The sequence below is a fragment of the Macaca thibetana genome, chromosome 12 (assembly GCF_024542745.1).
Source record: "Macaca thibetana thibetana isolate TM-01 chromosome 12, ASM2454274v1, whole genome shotgun sequence".
Lineage (NCBI taxonomy): Eukaryota > Metazoa > Chordata > Mammalia > Primates > Cercopithecidae > Macaca > Macaca thibetana.
This window is the reverse complement of record NC_065589.1, coordinates 77,301,156-77,322,358: the sequence shown is the minus strand read 5'-3', so window position 1 is coordinate 77,322,358 and position 21,203 is coordinate 77,301,156. Positions and strand designations below refer to the sequence as shown.

Sequence of the window (21,203 nt, the reverse complement as noted above, 5' to 3'; positions counted from 1 at the left end):
TGAATAGTTTTCCCTGAAGCTACTTGTTAACATTGAAATCAGATAAGGTAAATCATATGTTTTATTGAGGTAAGTGGTCTAAAATAAGGTACTACAATTTAAAAAATTAATAAAAACCATATGTCCTTTAGAACTTAAATTGAAATCTGCATTGTTCCTTTAAGTCTGCTGTTCTAGGAATGTGTCATCCTTTGAAAAGATAAATTAATCATCTACTTTGTTTATATACATCAATAAAAAAGATTCACCTTCTCATCTACTTTATCAAAAGTAATTAGGATATCTATTTTTATTCATATATAGTATCTTTTAGTGATTGAGATTTTAATTGAGGATATTTTGAAGGAAACAGCAATTATCTTTTTACAAAAAACAAAACACCAAGAAAAAGAAATGCCAGCAATCTAAAGGTTAAAACATATTGCCAAATCATTCAGTAGCGCAAGGCTCTTTAATAACATTCGTACAAAAGTACTTTCAGAAAATATGAGATAAGAAATGGCTTTTTGCAAGTCCTCCTTCCTTAAATTATTATTCAGCCTCTTATTAAACTAAAATCTAGTTAACTTCTTTTGGAGCTTGCTCAAACATTTTCTATAATAATAATAAAAAAAAATCTTGTGAAGGGATTTCCATAAGTTGTGCTGCATTAGTGACTTAGAGCAGCTTCCTTATCTGTTATTCCTTCCTCCTAGTAGACCTCAGATGATAAAAATATCCATAGACACAGTGAAGTCAGTGGCACGCCTGGCTCTCTCAGACAAAACTCCATGTGATCACATATAGGCAGCCTCAGTGAGGCTGATGCCGTGCAGCAAGCAGTAGGTAATGAGTCTTTGTGCAGAGTGAAGCTCTTGTTGCTGAACAATAAAGCATATGGTACAAGCAATAAAACACAGGGCTGGGAAATTTAAGAAGATTCCTCTGAACCAGGAAGAACTGTGTCTTCGGTGATGCTGACACGTATTATAAAATGATCATTTATTTTGGATCCTAATGAATAAAGAGTGCAAGGACTAAGACTACAGCTATTTGAACAGGTTGGTGATTTTATAAATTACTCCAACACTTCCTTGTGTTTGACTGGATTTAAATTAGAATGGGCTGGTGTGTGTTTTCCCTTAAACAAAAACTTTGCAAGATATTTGTAGTGTATAATATTAAGGATGCACTTGAATTGACCCAATGCGATTAAATTGTCGATGTAGTCAGATGTGACAGAGAAATGTTGATATCATTATATTAAACTGAAAAGTTATTTATTCTATTTTAAAAATTTATGGGTAAGAAACAAATTCATCCAATAATTTTTAATTTCTTATGTATGCAGAAATAATATAAAAGAGAATACTACTAACAAATAGCTCACATAAAAAGCTTCAAAATCATTTTTCCAGTGTTAAAACAAACTGTATTGCAATAGTTTACATGTCTTATAAATTAGATAATATATCATTCAAAATTTGTTGATGTGTTTTAGTATACTGCAAAAGGAAGGTTTGGAATATTCAATTATTTGAATTAAAAAATTTAAAAACAAGGAAATTTTGAAATGTTAATAACACTATTAGAACAATGTATTTTATACTTTAGTAATACATATCTATATTTATTTGTTGTGTGCTTTTAATTTTTCATGTTATATTTCTTTTGACAAATGGAAAAGATTATTGCACAAAACCTTTTACTTTATAAATCTTATTCATTGATACTTAGAGAAAAACAAATTTGCTTAATTTTTAAGAAGAGATTATTTAATGATGCATATTTTTGTTGGTTTACCATTTAGAAAGATTATGCGTCTTTATGTATATTTATAAAATGTGTACACACATGACCTTTTCTATGTAGAAAATAACCACTTCTTGCATTTATGAGCCATAGAGAAGTTTCTGTTTCAAATAGAGAGATTGTTGTGTGTAGCAAAATAAGGGAAGAAATAACTGGAAAATAATAGCACAACACTGAATCTGAATATCTTTGCCAAAGCCAGACGAGCGTTGCTGCTATATGAATCTTTAGATTTAAATACATAGTTTAACTTTGCTCTACATTTTTACTGCTGTATTGTTTTAAAGGCATCCTGGGACCTAAATTCTTTACAATTAATTTTTGGACACCACTTAGGATGATAGTCTCTAAGGCACTTGGGCACATTTAACATTTTACAGAATTACTATAGTGACCTCATGTATTTGTGTAGTGACTAATATAAATTTATGCCTGTAAGATGCTGTTTAAACCACAGCAGCAAAAAGAAATAGCCCATGTGCCTGATTATACGTGCAATATGTATTTGAATTTTTTAAAAAGCTGTGTTTCAAAAACAAGGGAAGTTAATGAAAATTTAAAATTGGCCTTCCACACGTATTTAAATGAAGCATTTGACTATTTGGGTTTCCTTGGTTACCATAGTCGCTGCTGACAGCTTCTTTTGGTGGGGAGGGAGTAAGCAGTGAGAATAGGACTCTAAAACAAAGCGTTAAAATCGTTTATCCATTAATAGACACGGGGGAATGTGATGCTGACAGCCCAGTAAAACCCGTGCCCACTCCCCATCGCGTATTCCTGCTCTCCCGTGATTCAGGTAGCCTGGCAGAACCGCAGTTCCACAATTCCTTACCCAGCATTCCGTTTCAGCTGCTGGAGGACTGCCTGAGCCTTATGCAAATGAGACCAGCTCGGAGGCTTTGACTGCAGAAGCGAGAGGAGGGGGGCAGAAGGGAGTTCAAAGGTCACAGGGCTGGTGGAAAGCTGGATCAGTTGCCTGAAAAAAAATGTACTGGGCTTCTCTGCAGCAGTGTTTTGCAGCAGTTAAATGAAGTGTGCTTTATTTCTGAGAGTGAAGATTTTACAGCGTGTGTGCCGTAGTCGTTTATAGTGCACGCAGGTATGGTGACATTTCATGATGCGCCTGATTTTTTTTCTATTAAAGACACTGATGAGCATTGGCTATTTTAATTCATCGTGGCAATTGGCAGGGTGTTCCTGGTTTTCAGGATTCCCTTAACTAGTTTATGTTTTAATTTTCTTCTTCGTATTTCTCTACTTGAAACATGGGTGTTTTATTCCAATAGAATAATTTCATGTGAGAAAAAACTGGGTTTAGGCTTCTAAATAATTCCATTTCGGGGGTAAGTTCTTTATTGAAGAGAGATCTCTGAGTTGAAACATCTAGATAAATATCGAGGCTTACAACTTTCAGAGGATTTTCACATTTTTAAAAGAAATGTGTTTAAAATAAGATCTGAGTTCCTAGCCTAAGATTCTGGTGATGTATCTGGTATTAAATAATGGAGTTCTTTTGTTCATATCTCACACAATCTCATAAGGACAATTTTAATAAGTATATTTTCATTCCATTTTAAGGGTTTTGGTTTTCAGAGTTTTTGTTCTATGTTTTATTGCCAAACATCTTCTCAGAGCAATAATTTCTTATATTGGGGCTAGATCCTTTAAACCCTTCTTTGATTTTTATAATTGTTATAAATTCTCTTTGGGACTTTTTGGATAATGCTATTTGAACTTAATGTGTTCAACTTCCTATGACTTTTCCTTTCAGTTAAGTCTGCATTGTAAAGTGATCCTTATAAATGTCACAGACAGGACAAAAGTCTTCTTTTTATGCACGAAATATCACACTTTTGTAAAATGTATGATTACATCATAGGAAAGTCTGTCCTGCACCAAACAAATGTGTACTCACTTTTATTGTTCATTTTTTAAATTTCTAAAACATATTTTCAAACAAACTTAATTAAAACAGTACAATCAAACTGTTTACTCCGATCATTAAAGCATTTAAGTATATCAATTCAGCAGTTACAATGTTGATTAAAAAATGTTATTTTCATTTGCATCAACTGTGCATCTGTCTGTATTACAGGTTGTATGTGCATGAAAATATGTTGGAAAAGATGAAGAGGCAAAAATAGCTTTTAGCCATGAAATGACTGCTTTATGTTTTTATATTTGCATAAGATATTTAAAAATGAATTTTATGAAGCTTACATACAAAGATCGAGTACACATTTAAACTTAATTACTTTCTTTGCCCTGAAAAGAGGGAGTTAATTTTATTATAATGATTAAGATGAGGTATTTTGGCAACAATATGTTTTACTGTAAAATAGAGGGGGCCTTGAGGAGAAACCAAAACAGGAGGATAGCTATTTAAAACAGTGAAGGATAGTTATTTCCAGTATTTATAAAATTCACTTAGTGGTTATTCAGGGCCAGATTCTCACCCTTTATCACTCTATGGGGACAGTATGACATTTATCCAGGATCCTGAGATTAATTTAGGAAAAGGAATTCATGTTTTGTTGAGCTTTTAAAAAATTCAAAAACTGACATTTTCTTCTAAAGTGTTTCTCTTTTGAAACTTTCAATAATGACTTCAGGTAAAAGGAGTATTGTTTAAATTAGCTGTTTTCTTTTTATGTTGGTCAGAATATGCTGTCCTCCGGTCCAAACAATATTTATAGGCTTTGCTTTTATATATATATATAATATTATATATATATAATTGTTTTATATATATGTTTAAAACAATAAATATATATGCACACACATATGTATAAAAATATATGTATGTTATACATATTATTGCATATATTATGTATATACACACACATATATATACACACACACACACACACACACACATATATATATATATGTATTTCAGGCAGCCAAAGAAAATATTTTTAGTGGTACATCATATTTAATCCAACAATTTTTTTCTTAAAATGTTTAATTTTATATTTAATTCAGTAGCGCCTGTAGTTTGTGTCTACTAATCCCTGTGTGTGTTATAGGCAGAGAGGGAGAAAAGAACCAAGTTTAACATTCATTTAGGTAGTCCAGTACTTTTAACTTTGTAAATGCAACTTCTATCACAGAGCATGTTCTGAATATGGAAATAAAAACAGTGCGGGCAAAGAAGGAAAGCCCATGAAGATTCTTGGAGAAAACGTGATAATAGAGAAATGTGAAATAAAGAGAATTGTTGTGATTCTGTGAACCACGAGAGAGCTATATATGTCCTGCAGCTAATTTATGGCTTTGAATATCCTGGATAATTTATGTCTCTATGCAGATTCACTCAAAACTTTGAAGTCTTTTGCAATAGCTCGAGCCATGCTACTTCCATACAAATCTCAGCAGCATATACACAGTAAGTCTGTAGTCTGAATATCTAAACGTATCTAGAAAAAAAGATGCATTTGTGTAAATACAATTCAAATCAAATTTGAGAAGTAAAAGAATAAATAGAGTAATCTAAAAACAAATCTTTGGGGATATGCACTTAGTCTACTTAAAGAGATAGTGTTATATCAGGCTTCAAAGGAATCTTTGAGGATTTTTCAAAAATGAATTTCCTGCTCTTTGATTACCAGTCTGTCTTTGTCATCACTTGAAACTAGAGACCATATTGTAGGCTTGGAAAAGATTTCAGGGCAAACATGTTCTACTCAGTCTAGCAGTGTGGAACATAGTCTAAAATCTACAAATAACTGTTGTCATCTCAAAATCACATGTGTAGGTTTTAAGTTTTATTATTGCTATATTTCTTCTCCTGAACTTCTGGAGCCTATGAAATAGAAAAAAAAAAAAAAAAACTAAATTACTGAAACATGTAGAAGGAAAATGCTCAAAATAATTGAATATTCAAAATAATCACATTTCTCTATTTTAATATATTTTAAAATAAACAAAACAATTGTCTTTTTATTGCCTATTCTAGAATTTACATAAAATTCCATCAATTTTATTAAAAATTATAAGAACAATAAAATTATAAAATGATTTTAAAGATCTTATTAGACCTATAGGAATGCTATAGTAATACTTTGTCTAGTAGAGTTGGAAAATAATCTGTATGATATAAACTGATTTTCCAAATAGCTAAAGTTTATGACTATAAAGGCCAGTTTTAAAAAATGCTAATAGCTGTCATGAAGTAAAAATATAGTACACATCATACTGCCTTGTAGAGCAAGGTGAAAGTCAGTTTAGGTTTTTTTCATGGTATAAGAATTATTAGTCCAACCATTGTATTTACTTACTGCAAAAGACAAAACTATTCCTAACTATTCTCCAACACCAAATAGCTTCTTACTATTATATACTTTTTATATATAATTTTATATGCTTTTTATAATTTTATTGTCTCTTTTAAAATGTTAATATATATTATTTTTAACATAGTTAATAATTGTCCTTTTAGAACAATTCAAAAATCAATTTTGAACTTTGCTTTACATTCAATTCTAAATTACTTTGACTTTCCTGGACAGAGAAAGAGAGAAACCTTCCTCCATACTTCTACTATATACTGAACTCCTGACAGATACATACATATAGTATAGGAACATAAAAAATAAACAAAATTTATTTTTAGTTTGTCTTGTGTTCAGAATGTTGAAAATCATTTGAATTCCAAATAAATGAAAAATTTCTCTTGTTGGTACAATGAGAATCTATAATATTGAACTATCAACAGAAATTTGAACTTTATATCAAATAGGAAAATGAGGAGTATCTAACAGATATACAAATAAAAACAAAGAGACCAATTTTTTGGTTCCATTTGACTAATCATTGGTTCCATATACTTCTTGCCAATCTGGGGACTTGTGGTCCATCTCATTTTCAAATCCTGGCATTAAATTCACCACCTTTCACCACAGTGCTAGCACCACAGTGCTAGAATTTTTGGTTGTTCAGTTCTTTGTCTCCATGCAAGCTTATGAATCCACATACTCATTTAGAAATGCATTTAGTCACATGTGTTCATGCTCATGTCTTACACTCTCCCCAATCATAAATAAGGAAAGTAAGACAACTGAACCATCAACCACCATTTCTTTGAAATCTCACTAATATAACACAAAGCAGCTAATGCCATTTTAGTAGGTGTTCTCATATACAGTGAAGAACTTGATCTAAAGGAGTGTTAGTTCCATGAACCTAGTATCAAAAGACTGTAAGAATGAGATCTAGTCTAGCATATTTGGAGAATAACTTCTCATTCTGGTCCTCTTTTGCACACTAGCATATTAAAAGGCCTGAAGATTCTTACTTTAACAAACCTGGGTAACTTTGTTTAATATAGTAAAACCTTATAAATTTAGGTCAATTTATGAACAATAAAAAAAAACAGAAAAATGTTGTATATTGTTTTCTTGATAGGAAAAGCTTTTATTGTGTTGTATATTATGTGTGATTTCAAGCTATATCATGGAATGTGAAGAGGCTGAATAAGGGAATTGTTAAGAACTTAAGTTCAAGTCCCAACCCCGGAGTTGTTTACACAATGTTCTCTGACATTTGCAAGCCATGTGGCCTTGACATGGTACTTGAAACCTGTAAGCCTCGTCTTCTTCATTGGCAAAGTGGTAATATTAGTCTCTATATCAAGGGATTTTTATGAAAACGGAATGACATGATACATACCTGGCACATAATAGGAATATTATAGATGATAGCTAATATTAACATTTTTCAACCCACACAAGTTGATTCCCTGGTGCTGATGAGGCAAGTTCAGCTTAAACTTATAGTTACAGAAAATCCTCATGGAACATCTTAGGTTTCAATGGATGAGGAAGAGATGTGTTTTCCAAAAATAGAAACCTACCAGGATTTTATTGGAGGTTATCCTAGGTAATACTGAGCAGTTAAAGGTTAGAATTTGAATGGGATAAGTAGAGAAGGCAATCAGCATGGTCATCAAGGTTCAAACTATATGTGGCTTCATAGATATGTACCTTCAATCATTCCAACTAGAAGTACAGTCTCCACAAAATCCCCAGGTATGATGTGGCAATATGTGCTTTTCTGAGCTCCCTTTTTTTATATCCTTTAAGACTTTGCAAATTTCCATCTTTGTGCCTCTGCTCTACTATTTTTCCATTCTGACTTTATGCAATTAAGGCAGTAGTTATTCATCTCTGTTCCATCCAGAGTTTCTATCTCATCTATAGCCTATAAGTTTTTCAAGTACAAGGGGAGCCTGGCTCATAGAAAGTGTCCAAGAAATGTTTGCTGAGCCAGTGTTATTATGGTGTATAAAGCACCTAATTCTACCTAATGACATAAAAGTGCTAATTTGTGTGAATCGTGAGGTGATCATCCCTGAATATCATGTTGGTGTTTAGAAATATTGAATCAATTGATTTAGTCACAATGTTTTCCAATAGAAATTTAGAAAAATATGTCTACATTTTTACTTAAAAATTATTTTAATAGTAGCATACCTAGAAGTGCTTTTTGGTAAATATACACTAGTAACCAGTTCGGAGTAGATTGCGGGAATATCATGACTCTACTTTTGTGAAACTTGTTTAAAGGGTGAATCTGCTCTAAACAGTGAATGTCCAAGTTTCAAAAGATTGTATGACTATGGTGCAACTTATTTCTATTGTGAACAAGTTTTACATTTCCGTAGAACATTTACTGAGACTTGAAAATCCAGTAGTTAATTTTACACTATATATTATTTTTTTTTTACTAATTGCTGCTTAATGCAGTGTCAGCTTCAGGCTGAACAACTATTGTTCCCTGTCCTTGCCTTCAATAATAAAAATCTATATTGTGCCTAAGGTGGTGATTTGCTTTGAAGAATGTCCAAAGTATTTTTTTCTACTTGTTGTAATTTTTTAAATCTCCTTTATTTTTTGTGCAGTATCTTTGGCAGGATCCCAGTGCTTGGATGGGTAAAGTTCTAAAGCTTGCCCATATTTTATTCTGATGTCTATTTTAGTGTACTTTATGAGGAAAATGTTTTTTTAAAGTCCCTTTTCCTTCACACTATTCAGATAATTCCTCTAAAGGAAAAGGATGTCATTATCCTAAATAGCCTTTGATTTACATTGCCTCATCTGTTTTGCTATTCAATCAGAAACTTTCTAAAGGACAACGGGAAACTTTTTAAGTGCTAAGAAGAAAAAAAAATGCTATCTTCCAGTGATGCAATAATAATAATTTTTAATTCTTTTAGATCCATGTGTTTTTTTCCTCAATGTGGTAAGTCTTGCAAATTGTCCAAGGAATTAGGCTAAGTACTATCCTTCAGTCTTAATGGCAAGCATGTAAAATAAATTTTTCATTGACTTCACTTGGTACTTTTGTTGTTAGGGAGGGAAAAATAGGCTTACACCAGGCATTTGATCAAATTTCAACAGTTTTAAAAGCCTTGTCATGTTCTTGGTTGTTTCCTCTGGTTTTGATGACTAAAACACCATCTTAAAAGTTAACCTTAGGGGCCCGGCGCGATGGCTCACGCCTGTAATCCCAGCACTTTGGGAGGCCAAGGTGGGCGGATCACGAGGTCAGGAGACGGAGACTATCCTGGCTAACAGCGTGAAACCCCGTCTCTACTAAAAAAATACAAAAATTAGCCAGGCGTGGTGGCGGGCGCCTGTAGTCCCAGCTACGCGGGAGGCTGAGGCCGGAGAATGGCATGAACCCAGGAGGCAGAGCTTGCAGTGAGTGGCGATGCACCACTGCCTGGGTGACAGAGTGAGACTCTGTCTCAAAAAATAAAAAAAGTTAACCTTAGGAAAGAACTTTTGACTTTCAAACTAGTGTATTCCACTATACCATTTTGTCAAATGCCAAATGATGATCAATGTTTAGGGCCAAGAGGCATTCAAAACCAAGTTCTGGCCACCTTGTATGAATACTGATTACAATGGCACACAAGTACAGGCAACATGAAATGCTTCCTGAGTACCTCCCAGCCAGAGAGAGTCATGCAGAATCTCTTTGTAATTATTAGTGAACAGAATAGCTGTCCCTCTCTTTATCAGCAGGACATAAGTCAATTTAGCCATCGGGGTGAGGGAAGCGGGTATGAAGTCTTTGCACAGAGGTCATGGCTTTTGTCATTGATTCTCAGGTACTGGGGTCTGCTTTGTATCAGAGCCTATGTTTTACCAGTTATGCCCTGCCCATCCCATCCCCCCCCCCCACCTTTTTTTGAGACAGAGTCTTACTCTGTCACCCAGGCTGGAGTACAGTAGCGCTATCTCGGCTCACTGCAACCTCTGCCTCCTGGGTTCAAGTGAATCTCCTGCCTCAGCCTCCCGAGTAGCTGGGATAACAAGCATGCATCAACATGCCCAGCTAATTTTTGTATTTTTAATAGAGATGGGGTTTCACCATGTTGGCCAGGCTGGTCTTGAGCTACCAGCCTCAGGCAATCCGCCCGCCTCTGCCTCCCAAAGTGCTAGGATTACAGGCATGAGCCACTGCGCCTGTCCCCCTTATTTTGATAGAAGTGCAAACTGAGACCCAGAGAACTAATCTTCCTACTTAAAATTATGCCACTTGTGAGTAGCTGCTCCAGATTCAGACTCCAAATTTATGTCCATTCATTTACTGAGCAGGCACTGGAATACCTATTCAGTTCACAAAGTGTTTTATAATCAAGTGTGAGAAAAACATTAGGTTGAACAGGGATTATAACACAGTCTAATAAGTACTGATAAATGCACAGACCAGGTGGTGTGAATGCAGAGAGGCCACTTAACCACAGTGTGGTACTGGTCAAGGAATATTTTTCAGAGAAGGACTGGGTCAGCTATAAACCTTGAGCAAGTGATCTAGACTTTTGAAACTTCAGTTTCCTTTGTTAAAACTACTTTGTAGAATGTGGTGGAAGGTTACAGAGAATGGTTACAGAGCATCTGACCCATATTAGGTGCTCACTAAAGGCTAACTGGAGTTATTATAAATGGAATGAGGCTATCTAACCACCTTTTAGGAAAGACAGGTACTGTCCCGGAAAGTGTACCTTAACCTAGAACCATTCCTGTTAAGTATTCCTCAAGCCACAAAGTTGCAGATGAGGCCAGTTTTGGGTAGTTGTTTGAGTAGTATATGGCAGCCAAGACAACAGTAAAGAAATCCCCTGGAAATGTCTCCAGCAGATGCAGTAGGTCCTTTAGCACAAACGCCAGAAGAAACTGAAGGAGCTGGAAAGAGCCCTGTCTTAGGAAGTGGGTGACCCTGATCGTAAAAGGAATGTTGGCAACAGGTTTATAAACTTCTTTTATACTTTGAAATAATGTGTTCCTGGTGAATCATCTCTCCAAGTTCTGGATACCCATCAAAGCTGGGGAAATGGTACAATCACCAGAGCAGAGGTTTTTATCCTGGGAGTCCATAATACATGGCATGCATTTCTGCTATGTGCACTTTTTTTCTGGGGAAAGTGTTCATTTCTTAATCAAATTCTCAAACTGCAAATCATCAAACTGCAGAAATGTGATCCACCGCATATAAAGTAACTCAGTCCTTTAATTCAAAGTCACAAACAATTCTGGCATAAAGAATTCATAAATAATTTGGGAACCCCACAATTATTATTTCTCCAACAAAAATATTTATTAGTCAGGAGTGCTCCCAGGGTTCTTGGCTTAAGCAGACACCTGGACAAGTGAAGTACATTTGGCCAACTTGTGCTTCTCACATTGGCAAGCCACCAGCAGCATTTTTCACATTGGTAGTGCCCCATGGAAACACCTTGTGGGATTTTACCTTGTAAAATCATTGCCAGATTCCTCTTGTTTTGGCGGCAGATATGCTAATTTCTTGCCAAATGGTTTCAGGCAGAAATATATATCCTTTTTTCTTTTAGAAAAATGCATAACTATCCTCAGAATATATGAAGTGATAAATGTTCAAGGCACTTTTTCTTACCCAGTGGTAATAGTTTGAATGACCTAAAAGTCATGCCTTCCAACAAACAATTACATTCAATATGGCTTTCAAAGGAGCATTCCCCCAACATGCATGTGCACTTTTTAAAAAATTAAAAATATTATGCATTGTAGTTACCATCTGTGATTTGCTGGAAAAGACCCCAGTGGGAGGAAGCATAGTATAGATGTATTGACTTCTAATCCTGGCTTGCTAAGAAACTTTGACAAAGTAGTTAATCTCTCTGCAACTTGGTTTCTTTAACTGTAAAATGAGGGTAACATGGCCAAGATTGTCGTAAAGATTCAGTAAGATAAAGATTGTAAAGTAGCTGGCACATAGCAGTTCTATTTAAGTCCTCTTCCTCTTCCCATATCTCTTTACATAATAGTCTCCTGCCTTGTACTTCCCCTGGTCTTCATGTTTTATGCTAGGAAAAAACACACACACACACACACACACACACACACGCAAAGTATGACAAATAAATGACATTAAATTAAACCTTGGGAACAAATAATAGAACAAATTAAACAAACACAAGCATATACAATTGTTACAGGAAAGGGGTCCCTATCCAGACTCCAAGAGAGGGTTCTTTGATCTCACAGAAGGAAGAATTCAGGGCGAGTCCACAGTGCAAAGCAAAAGAACGTAAAGTGGTGAAAGAACAGCTACTCATAGACAGAATAGAGTGTTCCCGAAAGTAAGAGGAGGAACGCGTCCACCTTAGGTACAATGCTTGTATAAATAGGATGAAAAAAAAAGATCATGGGGAGATGTGCTCTGCTACAAGGGTTTGTGATAAAGGATTAATTTTCTTAATTACTATATTTTGCATGAATCAATGTTATTATCTTTAAAGCTAAATTAAGAATGCTTTTGTTCCTAAGATATCTCAGGATATTAGGACACTCCCAAGTCTGAGTGTACTTAGTAAACATTATCAATCTGTTCCCTTAACTGTAAACACCCAGAAGCTAGGGATACCTAGCTTTCTGGGAATGCAGCTCAGCAAGTCCCAGCCTCATTTTTCTAGCCCTCACTCAAGATGGGGTCACTCTGGTTTGAACCCCTCTGACACAATTTCTGTGCTGGGTTTGAAGCACCCTTAGGGAAAGCAGCTGAGGCTAGGAAAACAAAGAGCTAGGTAGTAGCAAAGAGAGGGTCTTCTAAATGACACTTGGAATTTATTTCCACTATGGGTGATGTCAGGGAAATGTGATGTCACTATACAGTACTCAGCTTTGAAGAGGTGGCATTTTTCTTCTTCTATCCCAACTCTACAGGCTGCTGTGCAAAGAATATGAGAGTGTAATCAGTAAGAAGAAAAAGAAAAAGAAGGAAGAGAATTTGTTTAAAGGTTGAACAACAAAAATCTTATAGAACTGAGTCAAAAGCCTGGAAAAAATTCAGAGTTGCTCTGATTTTATGAAACCTACTAAAGAAGTCATTTCTTTTAGAAGGGCACTGCTTAAAATTATGATTAGTTTATTTAGTAAAGCATTTAGACCAGGGATGTCCAATCTTTTGGCTTCCATGGGCTACATTAGAAGAAGAATTATCTTGTGCCACACATAAAATATACTAACACTAAGATAAATGATGAGCTAAAACAAAAAACAAACTCATAATGTTTTAAGAAAGTTTACAAATTTGTGTTTGGCCACATTCAAAGCTGTCCTGGGCCACATTGCAGCCTATGGATCGCGGGTTGGACAAGCTTGGTTTAGACTATATTCAGCGTTTGATTAACATAATAGTATAAGGGCAGAACATTATAGATTATTCAAAATCATGGTTTTTAAAAGTTGAAAATGAAAAGGATTCAATTTAAACTAACAGTTAAACATTTATTCAGAGATTTAAGAACATTTGGTTAATTAAAGCTATTTCTCGAAATTATAAAAGCATCATAGCATGATTTTTTTTTTAACTGAGCTCTCTTTTCTTGAATATTGTAATAAAACCTATATACTATCCATTGAGCCACTGTCCTCTTCATCCTCTATCTCACCCAGTAGACTATCTGGTTGATAATTTGACATTGTGAATATTCTTATTTTTGCCAGCTAAACTCTTCCTACCCTCTATCACAGATGAGCCACTCACAGGTATTATCATCAGCTTGTTTACAATGTCTCTCACTTCACCATTTGAATTTGGTGAAGCAATCAGAAGAAACACTAAAATTACGTTCCTTTCTGAGTAAAGCTAAAGAAGAAAAACTTCTTTTCCTATGCAACTCAATCCAGACACTGGTGTTTCCTGGGCCCTCAGCCCATTGCTGATGGAAACCAGCACTCTTGCCTTATTAAGTTCATTGGAATAGAACTTTATCTTAGTTTTGTACTTGCTGGAAGAATTTACTGGAAGAATGCAAAGTAGATTATTTTGCACTTTCACAAATCACAGAAAATCCTTCCTCTCATGCCACCTTGTAATGCAAGTTGTGTAACATGCCCGTTGATCTAAAATCTTCCACCTTTGCCAAATTACAAAGGTGGAAGAATCTTTGTTAATGATCCTTGCAGTTAAAAGTTACTCTCACTTTGCTTAAATACAAAATCAGCAATGCAAAGGATAAACCCAATCTCCCAAGTAAAAGTGAACAGAGGGGCTCTTGATGCCTCCTATTGTTCCTGATAGAATACCCCCTAAGGCTCATGCACTACACAATGTGATGAAATAAGGATCCTGAAGATCAAATGAACCCAGAACTCGCAACTCACCTTCTTTTCATTTTCCGGCCAGGAAAGAAATAATATCTTATTAAAGCGAACATCCCATTACCATATAAGAAAATTCTTGCCATGCCAGAGTTACTTCCTGTCAAGTTCATTTCTTCCTACATCAGTGATAGGCAGGCCTGTGCTTGCTCTGTTAACCATCACTCAGCACTCAAACTTTTTCAGATTGGTAAATTCATGATTCACCCTAATGACCTTACATGTTTTATTTACTGGGTTTCAAGGGCAGGAATTTTCATGTATGTGGTTCCAGTCTAGATGGATTTTCCTATTTAGATGTTTTAGTTGATTGCGCAATCATTTCCTTTCTCATCAAGAGCACGAATGAGGGCTGTCAGATTAACAAAAAACAACAAAAAAGTAGATTTCTCAGTTAAGTTTGAATTTCAGATAAATTTTAGTGTAAGTATGTCCCAAATGTCATTTTTTTAGTCTGAAATTTAAATTTAACTGGGCGTCCTATATTTTTATTTACTAAATCTGACAACCCTAAGAGGTTGTTCTACAAATCGTGTTACCTGCTCCTCAGACATGGGGATGTATGGTGTTCTTAAGACATGTTTTCTGTGGTCAATTCCTTATGATAGATAACAGAAAGGAAATAGGGGTAAAATATAAGAAGAAAAAAGGATTAAACATTGGATGAATATCAGTGGGATAGTAAGAACTCAGTGAGTTATCTATGAAAACCGTGGAATTTTTAGACTGTCAAAAGAGAGTAAAATGAACAAGATTTCAAGATATACCCAAAGGTTCACTTCAGTCATTCTTCCACAGGCATTAAAATATATGTTTTTATCCATCCTCTTGATTTGACATTTTTAGTCAAACCCTCCTCCTAACATGCTTCTGGTTTCTGATATTTTTCCCTTTGAACTCACCATTTGCTTTGCCTTCCCAATAGGACAGAGATATGTTAAATGAAACAATTGCCTTATAATCACAGAAAATCTAGTGTTGTTTCTTTATTAGTTGTTTCTTGCAGAGAGAGATGGAAACATTTATACTTTTCCGCTACTTTTTCATAAATGTGCTCACAAGCTTCTGCGCAATGGTCATATCTAATATAAATACTAAATAAATATTATGTGTTAATGAAAAATAACAGATTTCTGAGATCATAACATGCTTATTTAATGTTTTAAAATAAAGTAGTTCTTAATTAAAGTTTGCAATAGACAGGGAGGTTTGGGTGCAGGGAAAGGGGAATCCCTAACTGAGAATGTGGCCAAGACGTGAATTCATGGATTATACTGATAAACGCACAAAAAAAAGATAAATCGATGACAGATGAGGAAAGGATACTGGCTTTGAAATGCGATTGAGTCTCTGGAGTCATACCCAGCCAGGTGGGCCCCTGTTCACAGTGTTTTCCTCTCTGCCTAGTGGCCACGTAGTTGAATGATCAAGGGGCAGACACCTGAACCAAGACAGGTCAAAATGTTGCTGAGCCTTTGGAACATTACAGTTGAACTGTGACACAGAGAGAAGTTGCTGGAGCTTAAACCTGGTAATTGCAGAGCTCCAGAGAAGCAATTTTTACAGCCATAATCCCAGAAGCTGCCCCAGTTCCTGTTTCCTGAGTTTTGGTTTCAAGCTCTATTGTAGATTGCATGAACTAGTCCAGTGTTTTCCCAACAGAAATCTTTTGCTTAAGTTAGTCTAGAATTGGCTTTTGTGTTGCTCGCGAGCAAAAAAAATTGTATTAGGCTTTGGGATCAGTTTCATCTCTCATTTTCATTCTCATTCAACCAAATATGCTATTAGGGGAGTTAGAGTGGTAAATGAGATGAATAGCATTTCTGCCTTCATGGAGCTTTCGGTCTAGCAGAAAAAAACAGATATTAAAGTATGGAAATTAAAGGCTCCTATTAATTCACTGAACAAATATTTATTGAGGCACCTATTATATACAAGGCATTGTTCTAGGCACTTGAAACATTTGTAAAGAAAACAAAGATCCCTGCTCTTGTATTTTTTTTTTTAATCAGGAGATGAAAACAGTAAGTAATAAGCATATAAATACATAAATAATACGGATTTAGAAGGTGGTAAATGCTATGAAAATAAATTAAAAAGTAGATCAGAAGGAATGGTATATCAAATGTCCTAAAGACCAGAAAGAAATTGCAAGTTGGAGTAACTGCAAGATTATTAGAGCTGAAATATCAATGACAAGGCCAGTGGCTCAAATGAGGATGAAGAGGTTGGACAAGCTAGATTGTTAAGGACTTTATAAGCTATCTCGAGGATTTTGAACTTTATCCTAAGGCAATCTGAAGCTACTTAAGAGTTTTAAGAAATAGCCTGACATGATCAGATTTGCATTTTAAATTTGTCATTCTGCCTGCAACCTTGAAAACACATTGAAAGCTTGCAGCAGTGGATGCGAGAGAATAATTAGGAGGCCCTTGGCCTAGTCTAAGTGAGAAATGGTGGTGCCCTTGACTAGCATGTGTTTCATGAATTGAACAACAATAGCTGTGATAAAATGTCTGTTTTCTATGCTTAGATTTTCAGCTCTTCATATTTAGAATAGATTAATGCCTGTCCAACTTTATCTCTGTTCTTTGGGCTTTGGTGCTGTAAAAGCCAACTTTAGGGCCAGGCATGGTGGCTGATGGCTGTAATGCTAGCACTCTGGGGGGTCAAGGTGAGAGGGCTGCTTGAGGCCAGGAGTTGGAAACCAGCCTGAGCAACATAGTAAGGTCCTATCGCTACAAAAAATTTTTGGAAACTTAGCTGGGCATGGTGGTGGTGAATGCTTGTAGTTTCAGCTACTGGTGAGGCAGAGGTGGGAGGATCCCTTGAGCTCAGGAGGTTGAGGATACAGTGAGCCATGATCATGCCACTGCACTCTGGACTAGGCAACAGAGACCCTGTCTCTAAAAACTAACAAATCAAAATAAATAAATTAAGTAAAGACAATTTGTAATGTTTGGCGCATTTTCATTTGCTGTGTACTACCAAGTTTAATTTGGCCTCATCTGTAGGAACAAAAATATAATATGTAGGTATTTAAGGAGTACAGCAGCTATAGGATAGGCATTAATTATCTTCACCTGGCTCTGTATCTAGTCAGTCATACATTGCAATCCTCCAACACAGTACAAACAAATCAGTATACAACACTTTATTAATAGGGCCTTCTCCCTAAATCCTTATATTCTTTTCTTTCCTAGAAAGATGATGTAGGTGATATAGAAGAAAACCACATCTCCCTTTAACACTCCACTATTAAGTCTAGATTAAGGGTTATATACTGGTAAACAATGGATCATTCGGCCTTCAAATTTTGTCATGACATTTTTTTATACTCACATAGGGAACACGTAGGGAGTATTTTTTAAAGGCAATGAAATTGGACAGGTATTATACTTCCTTGCTACACAAGCAATTTTTTACTAAACAGGTGTTCCATGGGTGTAGGTATATGTTAAGAATATGACTCCCAGTAATTATGTGAATGTTTAATTGTTAGCTTAAATACTGATCACACCCTTAGCAAACAGTTCCTTACTTCCTTTGACCTGAGTGTAGCTCAGTCTCTTTCAGTTTTAAAGACCAAGACAGAACTTACATGAACCTATAACTCCATATCTTCAGGTCTTGACATCCCCAAATTTAACTAAAAGGAAAAAAGAGACTTTTAATTCTCTTATTATCTCTTCAAAATCTTCCCTTCTCATTCTTGAGGAGGTGAGAAAGGAAAAGAAGAGTACCAAGTACCACCTTTTGTAACGTTGGGACATGCATCCCTGTAGCCCAATTAAGTGTCCTTGATTCTTGAGAAGTCTACCTTTCCTAAAGAAGCTGGGGAGTGTGGGGGGAAGAAGAACATGGTTTCTAACTGCTCCCATTGCAATATCTTATTATAAAAATGTACTTTTTAAACATAGGTTTCCATCTTGTATTACTTTGTGTCTTGGAGTCTCTCCCTTATGAATTACTTTGCATCTTGTTTGAAGTGAACCATTTTAAAATTTATATCCTGTCCTACTTTTATTTCAAGACTTTACTTAAAATATCTTTTTTTCCTTCGCCCTACTCAGATATGCATGAACATTTTATGCATTTCACACTCTTTAAAATGGAGAAAATAATATGCTATAATATGCTAATCTGAATAGTGGTAAAATCTGAGTAGAAATAGAGATTTTATTTTCAAAAGAGTGGACAGTGATGTATCTTCCTATTGCTGTCAGTTATCTCCATTGTTAATATAACATTTATGCAGAAAGACGTGGATTAATAAAGCAATTGAGTAGAACATGAATTTGAGAGTATTCTTGGTTTGATGGAGCCCAGCATAGTGAATGTTTGCTTCTTGAGGGCAGGTAACCATCTAACTTTCTTTTGTATCCCCTATTCCACTCAAGGAGTCAAACACATATACAGTAGTTACTAAATGCATGCTTAGATGAATGAAATGAGTTGAAATTAGTAATAAATACTTATGAAACATCCAACACTGATATAGTTTGGATGTGTTCCCACCCAAATCTCATCTTGAATTGTAGTTCCCATAATCCCCACATGTCATGGGAGGGACCCAGTGGGAGGTAATTGAATCATGGGGACAGTTAACTTCATGCTGTTCTTGTGATAGTGAGGGAGTTATCATGAGATCTGATGATTTTATAAGGGGCTTTTCCCCTTTATTTGGCACTTTTCTCTTCTGCGGCCCTGTGAATAAGTACGTGTTTGCTTCATCTTCTGCCATAATTGTAAGTTTCCAGAGGCCTGCCCAGCCATGTGGACCTGTGAATCAATTAAACCTCTTTTCTTTATAAATTATCCAGTCTCAGGTGTTTCTTCATAGTAGCATGCGACTGGACTAATACAGTAAATTGGTACCACAGGGAGTGGGGTGCTGCTATAAAGATCTCGAAACTGTAGAAGTGACTTTGGAGCTGGGTAACAGGCAGAGTTGTAGCAGTTTGGAGGGCTCAGAAGAAGATAAGAAAATGTGAGAAAGTTTGGAACTTCCTAGAGACTTGGAGGGCTCAGAAGACAGGAAGATATGGGAAAGTTTGGAACTTCCTAGAGACTTGTTGAACACTTTGACCGAAAGGCTGATAGTGATATGAACCATGAAGCCCAGCCTGAGGAGGACTCTGATGGAGATGGGGAACTTGTTGGGAACTGGAGTAAAGGTCACTCTTGCTATGCAAAGAGACTGGCAGCATTTTATCACTGCCCCAGAGATATGTAGAACTTTGAAATTGAGAGAGATGATTTAGGATACCTGGCAGAAGAAATTTCTGAGTGGCAAAAGCATTCAAAAGGAAGCAGAGCACAAAGTTTGGAAAATTTGAAGCCTGATGATGTGATAGAAAGGAAAAACCCATTTACTGGGGAGAAATTCAAGCCCAGTGCAGAAATTTGCATAAGTAATGAGAGCTGAATGTTAATCACCAAGACAATGAGGAGAATGTCTCCAGGGCATGTCAGAGACCTTTACGGAAGCTCCTCCCATCACAAGCCCAGAGGCCTAGGAGGAAAAAATGGTTTCCTGAGGTGGGCCCAGGGACCCCTTGCTCTGTGCAGCCTGGGAACATGGTCACCTGTGTCCCAGCTGCTTCAGCTCCAGCCTTGGCTAAAAGGGGCCAAAGTACAGTTCAGGCCATTATTTCAGAGGGTGCAAGCTCAAAGCTGTGGTGGCTTCCACATGGTGTTGAGCCCGTGGGTGCCCAGAAGTCAAGAACTGAGGCTTGGGAACCTCTGCCTAGGGTTCACAGAATGTATGGAAATACCTCTATGTACAGGCAGAAGTCTGTTGCTGGGACGAAGCCCTCCTGAATAACCTCTGTTATGGCAGTGCAGAAGGGAAGTTTGGGGTTGAAGCCCCCACACAGAGTCCCCACTGGGGCACTGCCTAGTGGAACTGTGAGAAGAGGGCTGCTGTCCTCCAGACCCCAAAATGGAAGATCCACTGACAGCTTACACCATGCACCTGGAAAAGCCACAGACACTCAATGTCAGCCCATAAAAGCAGTCAGGAGGGGAACTGTAGCCTGCAAAGCCACAGGGGCGGAGCTGCCCAACGCTGTGGGAGACCACCTCTTGCATTAGCATGCCCTGGATGTGAGACATGAAGTCAAATGAGATCATTTTGGAACGTTAAGGTTTCATGGCTACCCTACTGTATTTTGGATTTTATGATTTAAGTACTGCCTTGTTGGATTTTGGACTTGGACGGGCCTGTAGCCCCTTTGTTTTGGCCAATTTCTCCTATTTGGAACAGGTGCGTTTACCCAATGCCTGTACCCCCATTGTATCTACAAAGTGATTAACTTGCTTTTGATTTTACAGCCTTATAAGCAGAAGGAACTTGCCTTGCCTCAGATGAGATTTTGGACTTCGACTTTTGGGTTAATGTTGGAATGAGCTAAGATTTTAGGGGGTTGTTGGAAAGCCATGATTGTGTTTTGAAATGTGAGGACATGAGATTTGGGAGGCGTCACAGGCAGAATGATTGTTTGGCTGTATCCCCAACCAAATCTCATCTTGAATTGTAGTTCCCATAATCCCCGCATGTCATGGGAGGGATGTGATGGGGGGTAATTGAATCATGGGGGCGGTTACCCTCATGCTGTTCTCCTGACAGTGAGTTCTCACGAGTTCTCTAATGGTTTTATAAGAGGTTTTTTCCCTTTTACTTGGAAATTCTCTCTTCTGCCATGTGAAGAAGAATGTGTTTGCTTCCCCTTCTGCCATGATTATAAGTTTCTTGAGGCT

At 36.4% G+C, this 21,203-nt stretch overlaps 1 protein-coding gene across 4 annotated transcripts in view; it reads left to right on the top strand.

The window, feature by feature from the left end:
* CSRNP3 (cysteine and serine rich nuclear protein 3) overlaps positions 1-21,203 on the top strand; it is a 221,253-nt gene that overhangs the window by 105,273 nt on the left and 94,777 nt on the right. The window contains exon 1 of one of the 4 annotated variants that reach the window (XM_050752907.1): positions 1,761-2,890. The exons of 2 other annotated variants lie outside the window; for them this stretch is intronic. Coding sequence is in view for 1 of the 2 variants with exons in the window: in XM_050752904.1 (XP_050608861.1) it covers positions 5,062-5,179 (118 nt within the window). In the remaining variant the exon portion in view is untranslated. Of the gene's footprint in view, positions 1-1,760; positions 2,891-4,604; positions 5,180-21,203 lie in introns of those variants that run through there. One more of the 4 variants, XM_050752904.1, reaches the window with a different exon arrangement.